A 20,573-nucleotide genomic window follows, 5' to 3' on the forward strand; every position below is an offset into this window, starting at 1 on the left:
TTTTTGGAAGGAGGTTCTTCTTTGTTAAGACTTTCATCTCATTCTCACTCATGTGGCCAAGTCTCTTATACCATAGGTCCATCAAGGTGCTTTTCTATTGTAGCTAGCATTTAGCTCTCCCTTACATGAACACCCATTTATGTGGTATAGAGTGCCACACATGTTGCCTCTCACAATTACAAGTACACCTTTAGTAATCTCACCTTGCCTCTCCAACGATGGTAGTATAATGTTCATTATTAAACTTTTCCATGGTTATGTGATTCAACGCAAATCCAACACATGTCACACATCCTTTAACATTAGCTTGGCTCCAATACTTATTTCTATACATGATGGAATACCAAATCATCTAACCATTGCCGAATCATTCCAATAGCCTTCCTATCCAACTCTTCCATTCATCTTCCATTATGGTTTTGGGCTTTTTTCTTTTAATGGGTACATACAAGTCTCTACAATAAAGCACATCTTGCATCTTGACCTTCCATATCAACCAATTACTTCTATTGAGACTAATTATCCTCGGTATAGAAATTTTTATCTTGCTTTATACAAACAAAACCCTAATAAACAACCAATGCTCTGACACCACTTTTATTGGGAAAAAGCAAAATTAATTTTCTCTATGTAAATAACTCAGGAATTTCTACAAACACATAGGGTACATTGTTTGCACAAACTAACCCACAAAACCACAATAAGTATAACAACAAGTGTAAAATGGAAATAAAAATTAGAAGATAGAGAAAGAGATGCACACCAATTTTACATGAAAGCCTTCTCAATTCGAGAAGGAAAAAAATCACAAAGCTGACAAAGAAGAATCCACCTTACAATATTTGAAAATTACAAGCTTTCTCTCTAGCCTAGTTTGAGGATCTTCTTCCCATGTGTACAAAACCCCCTTTTGAGAGTTTCTCTTGATGTGAAAGGTAAAACAACACTCTAGGTTTTCTTTTTCTTTTTTTCTTTTTTTTTTTTTTAAATCTCTCACACATATCTCTATACAACTCTCTCACTTTTTTCATATAAGAAACACACATGTAGAGATGCATACGTATATATAGACACACATGTAGAGACGTGAATAACATAAGACATGACTCAGGTACTCCACTCATCTAAAGTGAGTGGTGTGGGGATCAACTACATGCGGAATAGGCCCACGGATCTATCTATGCATAGGACATGGAGATGGAGGGTTCGGATGGCTTACCTAAGTGGGACGCCATTGCTGAGAATAAGAATACCGGAATACATATAGAGCTTAGGATATTCCTCTCCTTCACACCCTTTCTGCAACTCAAAAGATGGGACTCGAATTCTTCCATGGTGTAGGATCGGGGACCAGCTCTCTTATATAGAGTCTGTGGAAAGGGAGTTTGAAACCCATCAAAACTCTCTCCCACGCTCCACGTCGTTGTGTCCTAGTTCGACTCAAGTTGCCTTGTGTAAGGCTATAGCATTCCACCCCAAATACGCATTGCTACGCAGATAGACTGCGCAACGCATCACCTTAAGTGGGGCCCACTGGTTAACTCAATCAAACCGTCCAACTAGAGTACAATCCAGACCGCTGATCAGTAAGGCCCACTACATAGAGTTCTTACAAGTGGCTCACACATAAGGATGGACCATACCCAATAGGATCTTGGTGAACCTTACTCTAATACAAAATTTATTAGAGAAGAGGAAGAAGAAGATATATCAAAATATGAAAATATTGTTGCTGAAATGTATTTTTACTAACTTGAAAATTTATAGTATAAATTTTTACTAAGGTTTTGAGCTTAACTATTTCCTATGAATGGTTAACCTTTAGACTTGTAGAGAAGATACGGGATACAAGAGGAAAAATAAAACACTTACATATGCATTACATTAATGTCCTAGGAAGACAAAAGGCAACTTTCTAGACTTCACGTAATTCTAAACAATTCATATTATCAAATTATATCTCTAGAAGATATGGTTGGGCCCACCCAATGGATGGATCAGATGGCACACACATATGCCACTTTTACTGGTTCATGTTCTGTAAATGGGCTCTCTTTCATGTGTTTAGCTTAGGAAGCGTTGTTTCTTTTGCTAGAATAACTAACATATATTAAACATATATAATTTTACTATTAAAACTAATTGGACCCAACTAGACCTAGCATACAAACCCGAACTCAAACCCGTCTAGACCCAACCCAGACCCGACTAGACCAAAGGTGAGTCCCGAACCCAAACCGATTTGTTAATGGGTCCAATAAATGGGACCTGGACCTGTTAGGATAGTCCACTGGGGATCCACATATCCGGGTACCCATTGACAGCGCTAAGAAACTGAGTATATTGAGATATTCTTGGATAGACGATTGGGGACCATTGGTCTATTGAGTCCCACAATGGGTGGACCATGGTCCAAAAATCTCCAAGATTAATGGTCAATTGAGGCCCAAAATGGGTGGTTAATGGCCCAAAAATCTCAAAGATTAAGGTATATTGAGTTCCACAGACGATGGACCACCATGGCCCTGGAATCTCCAAGATAGTAGTCCACGATGGACAGACATGGCCCAAAAAAATATCCAAGATAAATTATCTACTGAATCCGTAAATCAATGTAATGAAACAGTATCCACTATCCTTGGGACTTGTTAAGACACGAGAATTTCATGGCATGGTCCACCTATGATTGGAAGCAACGGACCAGAATCTATAAAGTCCAAGTAAAACAAGTCAAAAAAGCCGTTGATGACTATCTTTGGGCCCATGTAACGGTTGTTTTATTTTAAATACAGATTGACCCCAAATTGCTATAATGATGATTTCTTGTAAACGTATGGGATACAATGGACCATACGATGCTAAAGGGTCAATGCCCGAGCCCTGCTTTGCCTGAATCGTTAAAGTAGTTTGTGCCTATCTTCTATAAAGCATCTTAGCCGCACAAAATGTGGATCACAACTTAAAAATCACATGGTGCAAAAATTCAACTAGTTAGGCATGCTGCACCATCAAAATCAACAAAATCGATGGTCTGAATAGGTTTAAGATCATGGCCCACCTGATCAGTGGATTTGTCTTGCCACAATTGACGTTTCAGGGTCGGCAATGGCCCATCCCTATTAGGGCCATGGACGAGCTACCGGGCCTAGTATTTGGTACTTCACGCGAGCTTTGCTAAGCCCACACGCGTGTACAAGTCCCCTAATGCACGCGCCACCACATGCCAGTGTTGCTGACAGGTGAAACATCAAAGCCATCCATCAGAAGGGTACCACTATGTACATTTCCTATCCCAAGAATTCGGTCAGTCCGATAGTCAGGTGGGTCACAATTATCTGAACAAAATGTACGGTTGTGAAAACATCACCGTCGATTTGTAGCATCACGGCGTACCTACTGAATGGACCACCTTTTATCTTTTCAGCAGTAACATCTACACACTTACCACCTGATGGATGGCTTTGATATTTCACCTATCTGCCACCCTGGCATGTGGTGACGTGTGCATCAGCTGACCTGTACGCTCGTGTGGGGAAACGGATTGGCTACTCCCCCTGCCACCAGCCTATGGCTGGTGGTCGGTGATCTTTGGGCCCCACCATGATGTGTGTGTTTCATCCATTCCGTCCATCTATTTTTCTAGATAATTTTAGTATATGAGAAAAAATTTGAGGTATATCCCAATCTTAATTTGACCACATTAAAGTAAACAGTTTTTAATGAGCTTCGACCATTAAAAAGTTTTTAGGGGCCATAAAAGTTTTGTATCAAGCTGATCTTTGTTTTCTTCCCTTCATCTGGGCCTGTATGACCTAATCAACAGATTGGATGTCAAATAAACAGTACAGTGGGCCTTAGGAGGATTTTAATGGTGGATATCCAAATACTATTGTTTTCCTGTGGTGTGGTCCACCTGAGATTTATATCCCTTTCATTTTTGAGACTGAAAACTAAAATTATCTTTAAAAATGGATGAACGGAATCGATGAAACACATTAATCATGGTGGGGCCCACACAGCACCGATCATCAGCCCCGGGGCTGGTGGCAGGGGGCGTAGCCAATCCCTTTCCATCGTGTGGGCGCTTAGCAAAGTACTTCTCAAAGTATTATACTCAGGCCGAGTATGACTATTGATACTCTGACACTCAGAAATTGTACACATTGGCACACATTATAACTCAAATAAAACTGACTAGATTGTCGAAAACCAAATATCATATTGCTTAAACAATCCTAATCTCTGATTCGTGGACACGTCTGTTGAAATACAACCATTGGATATTTTTCAGTTTTAACTGCCCAATAAACATCCACCAATCCAATAATCAGATAATCAAATAAGCTTAAATTTTTAGATCATGATAAATCTACGCTGGATACCATGATTTGGACGGTTTGATTTGACTACTGTATACCACGTGTGCAATTTCAAAGTAGTTTCTAAGTGCCTGCGTATCATCCATAACACTGCCAGAGTATCAAAGTTTTTCTCCACAACAAAATGGAAGTTCTCCATAATCTATCCAGAATATCCGGGGCCCCGTTCGCTCCATTATGCCCCATTGTACACACAGCAATACCCAAGAATCACACTAGGCGAATCTAACCACCCAACTGGGAGCCATCAAATGGACAGGGGGAAAATGAACGCTTGGGAGCATCTGGTGAATATTATTTTCGGGTTATGATCCATCCAGGAGGATTATAGGGTGCTCTTACCTCACATTTAAGGTAGATCAGCAGCCACAATTTAAGAGTTCAAAGAAAATGCACATTCGAAGAGTGGGCCAAGTAAGTCATCAAAACCAGCTTTTCACTAATCAAGTAGCCCAACAGTAGGATATGGAGATATGAGTTGATGAAGAGCCATAGTGAGAGATCATTCATCCAAGGGTAAAGATCACTGTCATAAAGAATAACTTTAAACCCGAGAGCTTGAATGGAAGAAAAAGAAAAGGACCGGAATCCGGGGGGCCTCGAGTAAAAAATGCAAGGTCCAACCACAGCCCCAAGTTTCATCTCCTCTCCTCTCTTCAACATCTAGTTTTAAGGTCATCAATCAATGGGTTAGTAGGGTCAAATCAAGAGATTTTGGGGTGTAGTCCATCCATGGTACAGCCCACCATGTCAGGGGTCCAGATCATAGAACAGACCCCAGTCCAAGGTTAAATGCATCATAGTATTCCTTGAGTAAACTATAGATGTTATGGCTAGTAAAGGTAAATGAATTGAGTCTTTCATAATGGCTAATTTAGATCCCAGCATAAAACAAAGATCCATAGAAAGACAAGGTCTCAAAACCGTAAGAAGCAATGAAGATCCACCAATGAACAATTGCAATAAATACAGCTGAATGGAAGGAACAGGAGCTCGACATGAAAAGAACAAAGGCGTGACTTCCTCCTCTGGCTGTTTGGCCCTCTGCTGCTCTCCTACTGTTGCTCCCATGACAAAAACAAACCCCAAACAAGCTCTTCATTGAATGAGGCATCTAATTAGTAAAAAGCCTCTTGTTGGATCCTCCTATTCCCGGCTAAGGCCTTTCGCAGGAACTTCCTGCATGACGGAAAGCTAGGTGGGGCCCACCATTATGTTTGTACGATATCCACCCCTTCCATCCATTTTTCCAGATCATGTTGGATTCGCCTCATTTTTGGGCCCATGACCTAATATGATCTGGAAAAACGGATCGATGGGGTGAATATCTCAAAAACATCACGGTAGGCCTCGCCTAGCTTCCCATTGCAGGAAGTTCACATCTGATCCTCCCTACTCAATGCATCAAAAGCCGCAATGCCTCATTGTTCATCTCAATCACGTACTCATACCCAAGACTGTTGGCACGTTGCTGGAACTCATTCATCTCCATGATTGGAACTTGGATACCCACCAATACATTTGCACCTGTACCACCCTATCGAGACAAAGGAACAATTCGTTACATTATGCTTGTGGGTTGAGATCAGTAGATATTCATCCCAGATCATTAGATGGTCGTCCCAGTAGAGAATACATATATGGATTTAAGACTTGGCAACATGTACTGACTCGTCCGATCTCAAGTCGAGTCGGAACTCACAAGTGACTTGTCTGGGTGACTCGTGCTGTCAAACCAGATCGGGTTCGACCAAGTCATAGTCAACTCAGACGAGTCACACGGGATTGTCCAAGTCTTGAAACCATGAGTACATAGCTATAAACAATGTCAAAAGATGGATTTTGATAGTCAATACAAATGCAGAACAATGAGTAAGGTGTCAGAGATGCCAACCTGCGCTCGGTAATGGAACAAGCTAATGTTCCAGCGAGGACTGAGGGCATCCAAGAATTTCATCAGAGTGCCAGGCCTCTCAGGGAAGGTGAACCTACAAAGTATCTCATTTTCAACATTCGAGCGGCCTCCCATCTGGATCATGCGGAATCAGAACGGTAATTTAGAGATCAGGAAATGCCTTTCAAGAAACAAATTAGAGACCAAGAAGCGGAAACAACAACCACAACCATTAGCATTTTTCAGAAATGATAGAAGATTGAAAACAAATTGGACGGAAGAAAATGTATAGCCACAACAGCTTTTTTTTTTTTAAAGCATTGATAATTTATTGAATAAAGGTAAAAGCCAAAAGAATACATGGAGACTGCAACTCGGAAAATTACAACTCATGCCAACAAACCAGAAAATGAACTATGACTTTAGACAATAATGTCCATTCTGTTACGTGTGGTTTAGCCCTATTAAACACCTCCAAACCTTGCCCCGTTCAGTTCCTAAAACATTGCTCATTCCTTTCCAGCCATAGAAAACATATTCCCGCCAATAAGCTGAGTCACCAAACTCTCCTCCAAAGTTTTCCCATTTGCCCCACCATGCCAACGACAGAAAGAAGCAATCAATGGACCCCAGCAACACCCATGCTACTCTGAACAACTTGAAGAAGCAATCCCACAAACCTTTGGCAAATGAACAATGAATGAAGAGATGATAGACCGATTCCTCATCCTGGTAACACATTAAAGACACATTCGGGAGAAGGTTTTTTTCCTATGAAGATTGTCTATAGTATAGCCACGATTTTTCGCTTATGAAGTTTGTCTATAGCATAGCCACAACTTGCAATATCATTTACAGTCAAACTAGATGAGGACATGTGCTCCCTACATTTTTCAGTCAAGAGCAATTGATTTTTTTATTTTAGCGATAAGAACAGAATTTTATTGAGAAAATGGCCAAAGCCAGAATATACAGAAAGAGATAACTCTAGCTCGAAAAGCTCGCTCGGTTGGCTCGATCTAGCTTAGCTCGACTCAGCTTGAAGGGCGACTCGAGGTGAGTCAAGCTTCATATGACCTAGCTCGTTTTGAAAACAAGCCGAGGTTGAGCATAATGCAGCTTGACTCGACTCGACTCGAACTCGGCTTAGCTCGAGCTGGCTCAACTCGAATATATTATATTATAATATAAAAAAGTTAAAACCTAAAATAAAACAAAAAAACCCTACCCTACACCGCTGTCTGTCCATTCTTATCCTTTCCCTTTCCCTTACCCAACCCACCATGCCCGAGATCCTCTCTCTTGCGCCCGAGCTCTCTCTCTCTCTCTCTCTCTCTCTCTCTCTCTCTCTCAGCACCCACAAAGGCACCTCTATCATCTATGGCTCTTATATATATATATATAATTGAATATTTGATTTGGGGGTTGAGTAGGGTGCGGGTTGGGTGCTACATTGGGTCAGGTGTGGGTGTTGGGTTGAGTCGGGTGATGGGTTAGGTCGGGTTGGGTGCTGGGTTGAGTCGAGTGTGGGTGCTGGGTAGGGTTGGGTGTGGGTTGAGTCGGGGTTAGGTGTTTGGTCAGGTTAGGTGTGGGTGTTGGCAAATGGGTCGGGCGCTAGGTCAGGCTGGGTTAGGGTCAGGTTGGGGCTGTTAGGCCATTAGGTCGAGTTGGGGTTGTTGAGTCAGTTGGGTTGAGTTGGGTGGTCGAGTTGGGTCAGTTGGGTCGAGTTGGGGATGTTGAGTTTTGAATCGAGTTGGGGCTAGGTTGGGTGGAGTTGGTCAAATTAGATTTGCGTTTTCGATTAGAATAGCATTTTCTATAGTTGAAACTATGAAATTGTAATTGTGAATGGATATTATGGATTAAATTGGCATTTTTTTTCTTTATTTTTCTTATGACAATATTTCTCTTACAACAAAATAGTGTGCAACAATGTCTTCAAATGATCCATCCACCAACATTTGAGATTATGGTTCCCAAGTCTACTCCCCAGACTCTAGAAGAGCGAAAATTCAATGCAATTATGTGGGGTCATATTTGTAAACAAAATAAATCGTCTTAGACTACACTTATCAGGTCGAGGGGCAAAGCATCACGAGAGGTACGAGTTTTATTCCAGGCTCTTGTAGACTCCAACAAGAAGCCTTCCACCTCTTCTCTCACATCGAATACAACTAGCTACAAGATATACCATAACCGACCTATTTTAATCAATGAAGAATCCGAAATAGAGAGAGTGAAGAGAATTAGTGGGGAAGAGGAAGAGGAGAATGAAGCTAGATTGAGAACTTTAGAAGAATAACAATTAAAAATGGCCTTGAAGTTAAGCAAGGAAGAGATAGAAGCATCTGGATATCAACGATATCATCTTCGACAGCATGATGCTAAAGCAGGGGCCAAGCTCAACTTAGCAAGAAGCCATCAAAGTTTATTTATAAACTTGCCTCATTATACAAGATCTTGGGTACTCCATCTAAATCATCTCACAAAAGAAATTTGAAAAAGCTAGCTGAATTTATACAAGAACATGATGGAAAAATCTCCCCCACCTGATTCAAGGCAGGTTAATGAGCATTTGGAGAAGATACCACCAGCTCGGGCACGGACGACGAAAATGATGGATCTGATCCCAATTCGGATAGATAAGATGAGTATTAAGGAGAATATTAAAATTATGAAAGTTGTATTAAATTTTTTGCTTGTATGGATTAAATATACTAACTTAACTTGCCTACAATAAATGCACTAACTTAAGTTACTTAACTTACGTTTAAATCATTATCTCATTTTTTTCTTATATATTTCGATATTTGTTCTTTAAATGTTTATGGTTATGATTCTTTGTTAACTGATGTTGTTAATTAGTATTTTGGCACCTAGTGGTTTGGCAATGTATTCCTCCCATTTAGGAATTTATATTAAATAAGTACAATCATTCGATTGAAAATGTTTATTCTTTATGGATTCCCAAATTGTCCCATTTTGGACAGTTCGATACCATACCATGTACTTAGGTTGTCCTCATCTTCAGTTTACATGTAGTTGGAATTTCAGTAACGTCTCTCTATATTTTCTCCGGATATGTGGTTCTTTACTAATTGGTTCGCTCTATCCATGTATAATGGATTACATGTGACAACTAATCAGTATTGAATTTTACATATATCTGGAGAATATGAGGATATGCTGCTGAAATTTCAGCTCGCATGTAAACTGTATAAGGACAGTACATGGTATGTTACCAAATATGATAGAGGCAATTAGCACCTCTAGATAGAGACAAGTAGGAATAAATGAGACATTTAGAGATAATTAGTGAATAAATTTTGAAACAATTAGGGACAATATATAGTTATGTATATGTATGTACCTTGGCGGATTTATTTATTAGGGAACTATTTGAGACACTTGTGTCTTGCAGTTTATGGAGGGGCCTCGATATTGTTTGTACTATATATTTATATACACATAAATGTAATTGACTAATTACTTCAACCTATAAAAGTCATGATCTTACCTTACCCTTGTTATCTTTTGATTTAGAGTTGACTAGTGAGGAAAACCCTCAAGTACCTCGGTGCCAGTGTGTCAATCACATCTCCTCTTATCATGGAGGGAGACATTGGAAAACAAAGTTGAAATGACTTCCAAGTGCAGTGAAAAGGGGGGAAAAAAAAAAAAAAAAAAAAGATCAGCAGTATGAGAATTTTTTAATGAGATCGTGCTACCAGATGGTTCGGTTAAGATTAGATGCAAGTATTGTAAAACTCTTTACAGCAAGCATTCTGATTCTTCTACTACTCATTATCAGAGATATCTTGATAAATGTGCAAAGAGACTAAGAACGTCGACGGGTGGAGTCCAGTAGTTGCTTTCATTTACCGGTTCTGAAAATGACGACTCTCAAGCTACACTCTCCACCTACAAGTATGATCAAAAAAAGCTGAAAGAGTGGTACGCAAGATTAGTGATAGTTCATGAGAAGCCATTTAGCATGGTAAAAAGGAAGGTTTTTACGGGATTTTGCAAATTCCTTAATCCCAAATGTGAGAAGGCCTTTCGTCTTATTATGAAAAGATAGTGTATGAAGATGTATGCAATTGAGAAAACAAACTTAAAAGCTCTTCTAGCATCCGTATCAATAATAAGTTTGACTTTGGATATATGGTCGGCATCAATTCAAAGAAAGGAATATATGTCATTAACCGCACACTTCATTGATGCAGATTGGAAACTCCAAAAGAAGATTATAAACATCCACTACGTTCCTCCTCATACTAGTATGGTAATGTCTGACTGCATTTACAATTGTCTTGTTGAGTAGGGCATCGAAAAGCTAATCTCTTCAATAACTTTAGATAATGCCTCTTCCAATGACGCTTTGGTTTCTTTCTTATGTAGTCAATTTAATCTTTGAGGGTAAAATATTCCAAGTTAGATTTTGTGCCCACATAATAAACTTGGTTGTACAAGAATGGCTGAAAGCAATTGACTCTACGATCGCTAACATACGAGATAACGTTATATATAAGGGGGTGACCTTCAAGATTGAGTACGTGGAATGATATAATCCAACGTTTGGATTTGAAATCTAAAAACCAGTTGAAGTTGGAACTTTGAACGTGCTAGAATTCAACTTATGAAATGTTGGATATTGCTTTAGAATTTAAAGTTGCATTCCTTGAACTTGTATCGCGTGATAAAATGTACACATACATGCCTAGTGATGAAGACTGGACGAAAGCTGAACATGTTCACCAGTTTCTCAAAGTTTTTTACGACTATATGAAGATGATTTTGATACTTTACAGTGGTGAAAGTCGAGAGCTCATGAATACCCTAGACTTTCAGTAATGGTACGAGACATTATCAATTCCAATTTTGACCGTGGCATCAAAATCAGCTTTTAGCACGGGGAGCAAGGTTGTGAGCGAGTATCGATGCTCACTCGCTTCGAAAACACTTGAAGCGATGATAAGTACACAAGATTGGTTGCATCCAGTGTGGGGTGGTAGCAGTTTTGATGTTGAGGATGATAAAGACGAGAATGGAAGTCAAGACGAGAATGCATCTAAAACTGTATGAAGGAATGTATACTTTTAAAGTTTTGTTTAAGCTTTTATATTTTATAATAGATTTTCACCTTTTCGACTTGATGTTATGGTATCTAGATAGTACATATGAGATTTTTTATCTTGATGTTGTGGCATGTGTGACATTTTGGACTTAATGTTGTTGACTTTTAATTTGTATTTTGTAGCATAAAATATAATAAATTGAGGTGGGAACAGGCTCTCCTCGACTCGAGGTAAGCTCGCCTCGAAAGGTTTGGCAAACAACCAAGCTCCAGTGTTAAGCTCGAGCTCGAGGAGAGCACGGACGAGTCAAGCCAAGCTTGGCCCACCTTGACTCGACTTGGCTCGATGTACAACCCTACTTTCAGGGACCCTCAAAGTTCTACACAATTAGCTGGAAACTGAGCAACAAACTTAGCGGCCACTGCTCATTGAATAACATGAATCTATGCTTTCTCTTGACTCGACTTGAACAATTCGTGAAAGTTCTATTATTCCTTTCCAATCGAAGGAACCATAACCCAACCAATAATGCAAGGCGCCAAACTTTCCGACCTGTGATCCCATGCATGCCTATATGCCACATAAAAAAGAATTGGCTAATAGAACTTGGTGAAACCTACGATACTCCAAAGAGGGTGAGGATGTTATGCCACATCTACCTTGCAAATTCACAATGGATAAAAAGGTGATCCACCATTTCCTCGCCCTTAAAACACATCACACAAACATTCCAAAGAGCATTTGCATAATTACATGTATGCTGCAACCACCTTTTCCTTAACCACCAGTAAAATGCAATTTTAGACAAAACAACATGTTAATCATGTAATATATCAGCCAATATTGACTAATATTGGCTGATATATTAATTTATAGATATATTAATCATAGATACAAAGTAACTCGTGTACAACCCTTGGGTTTCATGCTATTAACCAGTGATATTAACAGTACAACGGACATATCAATTTATACTATTTATATATTGAACACTACCAGGAAATTTTATTTGATTCTTTAGAAGTAGAGAAGGCAGGATTTGGACAATGTTCTATGGTCTAGAATGTTGTTGAGCCTGTTATTGCCTCAATTTGTCAATAATGTATGCTAGTGTCTTGAGTTGGTTGAGCCCCCATTGGAAGACATTGAAGACCGAAGACTTGAAGCATCAAGGCTTGAAGATACCAGGTAAATTGAGGTGCCTTGGTGATCCTAGCCCTAGACCCATTTAGTTCCAAAATAACCCACCTCTAGATGATCCATTCTCCCATAGAAAAATCCTTGTTTAAACATGTTTAGCTTAGCTAGTAGAAGTTCAAATCTACTAAAAACCAGAAATCATAATCACTAGAATTCTGAGAATTGTCGATCGAATCGACAGTCCATCGATTTGATTGAATCAAATCGACAAGTCCGGTCGATCGAATCGACGGTCCAATCGAGAACGGCCAAAACTATCTAGTGAGCAATCTAGACAATTCAGTGAACGTTCGATCGAATCGAAAGTTCAATCGAACTAGCCATTAAGTGTCCGTTGGAGCTTTTTCTCTAAAAAACTAGCACTCAGACCTTTGCAAAAATGATGGTTTTTGGTGATTTAGAAGCCCTAGTGTATCCCACTCTTTCCCTTCTCCCCTAGGCTATCACCCAAAGAGATTAATGTAATCTTCTTTGTGATTCATCACTCTAATGAGCATTTCAAGCTCCATTTGAAGATGAACATGATATCTTGCATTCTCTAGAGATTAGACACCAATCCTACAAGTAAATCCTCATGTTTATAATCCTTTAGAATGCCCATCTAGGTGAATCCCCAATTGGAACCATCCCTTAGTTGTAGGAGATTCCACCACCATCCCATTACCTTGGCATCCTTATAAGGACAACAATGCATGGTAGCCAATCAAATGAGCTAGAGAAGATCCACATTGAAGATCAGAGGAGCAAAAGAGAAGTTGATTAAAGTGTGAAGAAGCATCTCTACGGCTATCAACGGGGCTCATCCAAACTTCTAAGAGTTTAATTTAAGAGTTCATAGAGTTTGCAACCCAAACTAGAATAGGTCCTTGTGTAGGTCCATCTTTAGCAGGAGTGTACGTATATTAGTTCTTGTGTATGATTAATCGAAAGTTATTGGTTAGCCTATAGAAAACCCTTTAAGTCTTCGAAGGAGCCACCTACACGGGTGCATACGTGTAGGTTCTTGTGTAGGACTGCCACCAGCATGGGTGTGTACGTGTAGGCCCTAGTATAGGACCACCTTCGGCAGAAGTGTACGTAAGTCCTTGTGTAGGACCGCATAGGTTATTGGTTAGCCTATAGAAAACCTTGTGAGTTCTTGAGGGAGCTACCAACATGGATGTGTACATGTAGGTTTGTAGTGAACGTACTGAAAACTATTGGAAAGGTTAATGGTGAACCTATAGAAAACCATTGAGATAGTGAAATCCAATACACTCGAGTTTGAGTGCGTCAGCCGGGAGAGTAGACATTTAGCCAAACCACTATACATCCTTGTGTTTGCGATTGTTTATGTGGACGCAATTCTATTTATGGTTGTGAATGATTTGTTTACATGAATGCATGAAATATATTGTATATTAGGAACTTAGATTAAGAGCACACATAATTGGTATTTTCCTATCTCTCATCATAAACTAGTTGCACAATTAGTTGTATCTTTGTAATCTATGATCTTGGACCTGATTCACATTGTGGATTAAATTGCGTTAATTAGTAAATAATTTAAAAAGGTCCTATTCACTCCCCTCTAGGACCTAGCAATAATTCTAAGCTCCGCAGCTTCCGCGTGTCGTGGTATCGTGTTAGATAACCACGCAATTTCAAAGCCAGTTCAGCTTGTGCAGGAGTCATCTCCTTGCCAATGGCCTCCTACCATGGTCAAATGCTTAGAGCATGTGTGAAGAAAAAGGGGAGGAAATAATGTCAATTTGGCTGAAAATTTAAAGCTATTTCATGGAATCTCACAAGTCTTGGCAATCCTAATCACAAGAGAGATGAAAAAAAATTTGAGGAAAACTGCAAATGCAATCAAGAATCGAAATGAGAGGACGTTAATGATTCTCTAATCACAAAGCTATGAGAAATCCTTCAAAGGAGTTTGCTTTTCCTCCCACCAAGGGGTCTACAAGAGGCATTGTTGTCATGAGGAATGCCTTGTAGTTATCCAGGAGTTTGCTTTTCCTCCCACCAAGGGGTCTACAAGAGGCATTGTTGTCATGAGGAATGCCTTGTAGTTATCCATAAAGTGCACTACGATGGTGGAGGATTGTCTATAGATGTTGATATCAATTTATGGGTTGAGCTTTGGGTACAGTTGTCTGATATCCACCATAGATGGAAGTTGTTGGTGTTTGGGAGGAAGACTTTAACACCATGAGATTCACTTCTAATCGGAAATTTGAGTTTGTCAAAGCCAACAATCTCAAATGTCGCTTAATGGAGGTCGATTCAAGTGGAAAAATTCAATGATTTGTTATGAGCAGGTCGTACACATTCCTTATCTTGTCGGAGTGGAAACATCACTTCCCAAAGGTTATTTTGATTATGCTTAGGCCGGCCTTGGACCACGTTCCAATATGTTTGAAACCGAGGGCATCCCATCAAGCCCTTATTCCTTCAGATTTCAGAGTTGGTGGATAGAACAAGAAGGCTTTTTTTTTTTAAACAATCTCTTCTTGGGGAGGAATCTGTGGTGGCAGGATGCGCAAGATTCAGGTTGCAAAAAGGCTTCATATTCTTAAAGAAAGGCTCAAGGAGCGTGTGATATAAGAAGAATAGGAGAAGGAAAGAGAGATGAAAGAAGAAGAAGAAGAAGAACATGATAAGAGAGTATTGTACTCTACCCCTCACCTTAAACTGGTATTTATAAAAAAAGACTAGGAGATGATGACTTATAATAGGAGTCTTTAAGAAGAGATAAAGCAAAGTATTAGAGAACCTAATCTAATCCTAATCCTAGTCATATACAGTACTCCACATGTGTATATAAATATATGTACACCAACACTCAAGATGGTGCATGAACATCATTCGTGCTCATGCCAAGCTTAACACTAATGATCTTGAGGCGCACGTTGATACGGCTTTTGTGAAGACGTGGTAACTTATCTTCAGAATGAACAAAAGGTTTACGAAGAAGTTTGGCAACTAATTTTTCCCGGATGAAATGAACTTGGGGGGAAAGAGAGTGGTGCTACAACAATAGCCCTACAAGAGGATGGTGCAAGAGTGGTGAAGGAGAGGTGGTGCTACAACAATAGCCCTACAAGAGGATGGTGCGAGAGTGGCGAAGGAGAGGTGGTGCTACAAGGGTATCGAATACAGGCAGTATTTCAAGTAACTCTAATGGAGGTGGTGTAGACCGGAGTCGAACGGAGGAAATGGTGGAGGGCTGGTAGGGGGTGAAGGAGGGGAAGGCAAGACAGATGAAAGGGAGAGGGGAGGGTGGATGATAGTTGATAGGAAAATCTCAAAGCAAGGAAAGATTGAAGGCAAGAAGAAAGATCTGTCTGATTTTCCAACACTTTACACCATTGAATTTTCGAAGTGGCTTCCGATTAACTTCTCAAGGATTTTCGGCTGGGCAGGAGTAGTGATGGAAGATTGTTAATCCTCGTGATCGGTTCACCATGCTATACTAAGGTTTTGCCTTCGTTCATATGGGCTCGGAGGTAGAGCTCGCCCGGGCATTGAAGCTTCTTTGTGGAGAAAGCTTTGGAGGCAAAAAGCTCCTGGTGTAGAGGGAGAGGTTTGGAGCGGAGCTCAAAATCAAGAAAGAAATGGTTAAGTTGGGAAGAACAGTGGAACCTGTAGGAAAGAAGCTACGTCAAGAGCAAGGGGGCAATCGAGTTAGAGAGTAAGGACCCAGTAAAATCAGGGATGGAGTTTCACAGTCTTTCAGAGATGTGGTTGGTGGTAGGGGAGGGAGCCAAGTAAACCGCAGATGGAGGAGGTGTGATCAGATGACAGGGAATGGATATCATCAAAGGGAATTGGTAACAATATGCAGGTTAATGTAAGCCCAAATGTGATAGGAAAGGCCTAGGAATTGTTGCAATTGTCTGTAGTTGCTGAAACCGTTATTGAAACCTCTCTGTCATATCAGAACCTAGATTGAAGGATGTTGTGGTTTGAAGGTTTGGATATATATATATATATATATATATATATATATAGACAATAATAAAACTTTTATTGAAAAAACTGGTTAAAAGGCAAAAAAATACAAAAGAAAAAAAAAAGGCTACAATCTACAACTCTAACCAACTAGTTGGGAAATGAGCAGAAGCTAAAATATTTGCTGCTTGCACCCATTCAAGTACATCTTTTTTGCCCGATTAAAACTTCAATGAATCGGCCCCTTCGATTTTTAAAACAGCAGCAATTTCTCTCCAACCAAATACTCGAAAGACCTGCTAATAGGTATAAATGCCATATTCTTTTCCCAATCTTGTTTTTACCACCTCCATGCCAAGCCAAGAAGAATTGATCGATCAATCACGGAATAACCCATGAAATTTGTTTGGATTTGGGTGCATCCTGAAAGGAATCTAGATCAATTAATGTCTGCTAGAACCATGCACAAAGATGGGCCAATCAAGAAGAATCAGAAGTGGGGGGAGTTTTCTCACTTTGGTTCAAAATCCTCTTGATATCTAATTTGGCGAATCCCCTTAAACTTTGGTCTCACGAATTCTTTGTTGTGGTAGGCGCTTGTCTAAGTGATGTTGTGGTTATTGACCGAAAGAAGGTGAAGAGTTAGGGGTAGCAAGAATTTATGTCAAGAGAAGGAATGCTTTGGGGGAGCCTGGTGCGATTTCAATTGTGGTGGGAGAGGAATACTTGGAGCTAAGGGTGCAAAAGGAGAAATGGGGTATTCTGATCTGTTGGGGTGACTTTTGGAGGAGACGAGTCTTCTCCCTCTTCGAGCAACCATGGCGGTCGAACTTCATTGGGCGATGGAGAACAAATTCAATGCACTGCAGGAGTTCCGAATGCTATAAGGGGTGCGTGCAAAGACAGGAATGGTGGAGATAGGGTTGGTGGGGAGAGATTGAATCTCATCGCAACATGGTAGGTTAGGTGGGGAGTAGGAGTAATAGGAGCCTGGCGTCGGATGGAGGCTCTAAGACTGAAGCTGGGTTGGCGGCGTTCAAGTAGAGGTTCACCTTCAGGTTCGGGACACGTGTCGTAAGGAGAGCCAACAGGGGTTCTCGAGGGTTATTGCTGCGAGTAGAAAAATCAAATCGAGAGATAGCAGTCTATCTTGAGTTAACACGCGGATGCTAGGAAATCAAGGCCCTATCAATGATCAGCTGGATATCGCCTCACGTGTCGAAGATGGGGCATTATCTATAGTTGTCTCTGGCACGTGACTTCTCTATGACGTGTTTACAAAGACCTCTCTCGTTAGCTCGTGTGCCTAAGCATAACACATGGGAGTCTCAGCCTCCCTATATTCTTTAAAGACAGAATCTCCAAGCCCCTTGTTAAGGATTGCCACTGCAGAAGGGTCAAAAGAAAAGCCTCAGGATGATATCGGTGGATCTCCACAAGAAGGTGAATCGTCACCTTCTGAGGAAGCTTCTTACAACTCGAGGGAGGATGATCAAAGGAGGGGTATTTGGAGAGCGACTTTCCACTTGTTCCATGGGCTACGACAAATGGTTGCAACGAAATCTGTTCGATCGATGATCCTCAGGTGTCTAAAGAGGCAAAGAAAGGGGAGCTAATGCTCGTTGATGCAAATCTTGAGGGGATTTAGAGGGCTTGGTCGTCACAAGATCAGAGTGGGTAAGGAAGTTATCTCATCTGCTTCGGTGGGTTCTGACATAATTGTAGAAGTTCAACTACATGCCACACGATCATATCTACAGAGCAGTTCTAGTGGACAAAAGATGTTCTAATTCAAGTGGATGGTATGGGGAGCAGCGTTCGCAATATCGATACTATCGGCCGATATTATCGGTATCAGGGCCCAATAATAGGAAACCCCCCAGAAATTCGAAAAATACTGAAAATTTGACAAACTTCTGTGTATCATTGGATATATAGCAGGATATTGCAAATTTTCGTAAGATATCGGTGATATTTGCGATATATCAGCCAATAACCCCTGATATTGCGGAAATTCCCATCCACAAATTCTACAAATTTGAAAAATATAGAAGAAATTTCTCTTACGTTTGTGATCTTCCTGAATGAGTCACTTTCGATTGGATTTGGTGGGCCGCAGTCGACATTGTCGGATCATGTAAGAAAATGAAAATCCCTAAAACCCCTTCTTTTTTTTTTTCAAAGGAAATTATTTTGGAAGGAAACTAATTTTCTGCCAAGAAAGATGGGATTTGGATTGAGATTTGCCAAAAAAAATGCATTTCGAGAGAGAATTTTAGGGTTGATTTCGAAGGAAAATTTGGGAATAGGTGTGGACTTGCGGCTTCTTTAACAGAGAAGAAGAGAGTCTTCTCTCGAACTCTCCTCTTAAGTGAGCGGATTAGTTGTTCCACGGACAACAGCTTAGTGGGTGTTAACCTTACCGTGTGGGGCCCATCTTGATTAATTTGTTTCATATCCACGCCGTTCATTAGTTTTTCTCAAACATTTAGGGACGTTATCCAAAAACATAAGTAGATCCAAATCTCCACTGGGCCTTGGGAAGTTTTTATTGACGATTGTTCAATCATCATTGTTTCATGTGTTGTGATCCACGTGAGATTTCGATGTGCTTAATGTTTGGGACCACATCCTAAAATGGGATGGAAAAAACAAATAAATAGATTAGATATATAGAATATCATTAATGTGGCCCCTACTGTAACGTTAACACCCACTAAGCTATTACCTGAGTAACACCTAATCCGTGCCCCTTAAATTAAGAGATAGTGGATTCGATGCGACCCGGTTGCACATAAGAAGGTGCGGCCCTTTCGGTGAGGCCCACATTGATGTCTGCATTGTATATCCATGTTGTCCATCCATTTGGAGAGATCATTTTAGGTCATGTGACAAAAGATGAGGCCAATCCCAAGCTCAAGTGGACCTCACCATAGAAAACAATGGGGATTGAATACTTACCATTAAAAACTTCTTTAGGGCCATAGAAATTTTTGATCAAGCTAATATTTGTGCTTTATCTTCGTTCATATTTGTATGAACTTGTGAACAGGTTGGATCTCAAATAAACATCATGGTGAGCCCTCCAGAAATGGTTTCAAGTTTCAACGGTGGGCATCACTGCCCCCACTGTTTTCTGTGGTGGGGTCCACTTGAGCTTTGGAACGGCCTCATTCTTTGGCTCATGCCCTAAAATAACTCCAAATGGATGGACAATGTGGATATAACACATACATCATGGTGGGGCCCACATTCAGGGTCCCACCCACATTGTTGCTCCATCTGTGTGGTTTGGGTGGATGCCCGGATCACTAGTTCTGCACAGATTAGGTGGATCCTCAGTGGTTCCCTATGGGGCCCACTGTGATACATCCACATTGTCCATCCATTTTGAACGATCATTTTAGGACACGATCCTAAAAATAAAGTAGATCCAAATCTTATGTGGATCATAACACAGGAAACCATTGTGATTGAATCCCCACCAATAAAACTTCATAGGGTCTACCGAAACATTTATTTGCCATCCAACCTATTGGTAAGGTCACAAAGACCTGGATGAACAACGTGGATACAACATAGACATTGTGGTGAGGCCCACAATCAGGGTCCCAAACGCTATTTCGTCGCGCGTGGATTGGGTAGTACCCAGACCAGCGAAAGCCTTTGGCAGGAAGTTCCAGCACTAGGATACTTGGGTGGGGCCCACCATGATGTTTGTGAGAAATCCACTCCATTCATCCATTTTGAGAGCTCATTTTAGGACATGAGACCAAAATTGAGGTACATCCAAAACACAAGTGGGCCGCATGAGAGGGAAAATTGCGGAAAGGATTTCTTACCGTTGAAACCTTCTTGGACTCCACTTTGATGTTTATATGCCATCTAAACCGTTTATAAGGTCATTCCCACTAGGATGAAGTGCTGCACCATGATGTATGTGTTCTATCCATGACGCCAATCCAAATATCAAGTGGACCACACAATGAAAACTGTTGTGATTGAAAGCTCACCATTAAAAACTCCCTAGGGTCCACTATAATGTGTATTTTCCATCCAACCTATTGATTAGATCACAAAGGC

General features: G+C 40.4%; 1 protein-coding gene across 1 annotated transcript in view; it reads right to left on the bottom strand.

Annotated features, from left to right (window-relative positions):
- Positions 1-5,222: 5,222 nt before the first annotated feature.
- Positions 5,223-20,573, bottom strand: part of LOC131253230 (threonine dehydratase 1 biosynthetic, chloroplastic) — a 74,058-nt gene continuing 58,707 nt past the window's right edge. The window contains exons 8-9 of the mRNA XM_058254145.1: positions 6,274-6,408; positions 5,223-5,916 (exon numbers count right to left, since the gene is read on the bottom strand). Of these exons, the coding sequence (XP_058110128.1) occupies positions 5,776-5,916; positions 6,274-6,408 (276 nt within the window). The 3' untranslated portion in view covers positions 5,223-5,775. The remainder of the gene's footprint in view (positions 5,917-6,273; positions 6,409-20,573) is intronic.

This window comes from Magnolia sinica, chromosome 1 (genome assembly GCF_029962835.1).
Source record: "Magnolia sinica isolate HGM2019 chromosome 1, MsV1, whole genome shotgun sequence".
Classification (NCBI taxonomy): Eukaryota; Viridiplantae; Streptophyta; class Magnoliopsida; order Magnoliales; family Magnoliaceae; genus Magnolia; species Magnolia sinica.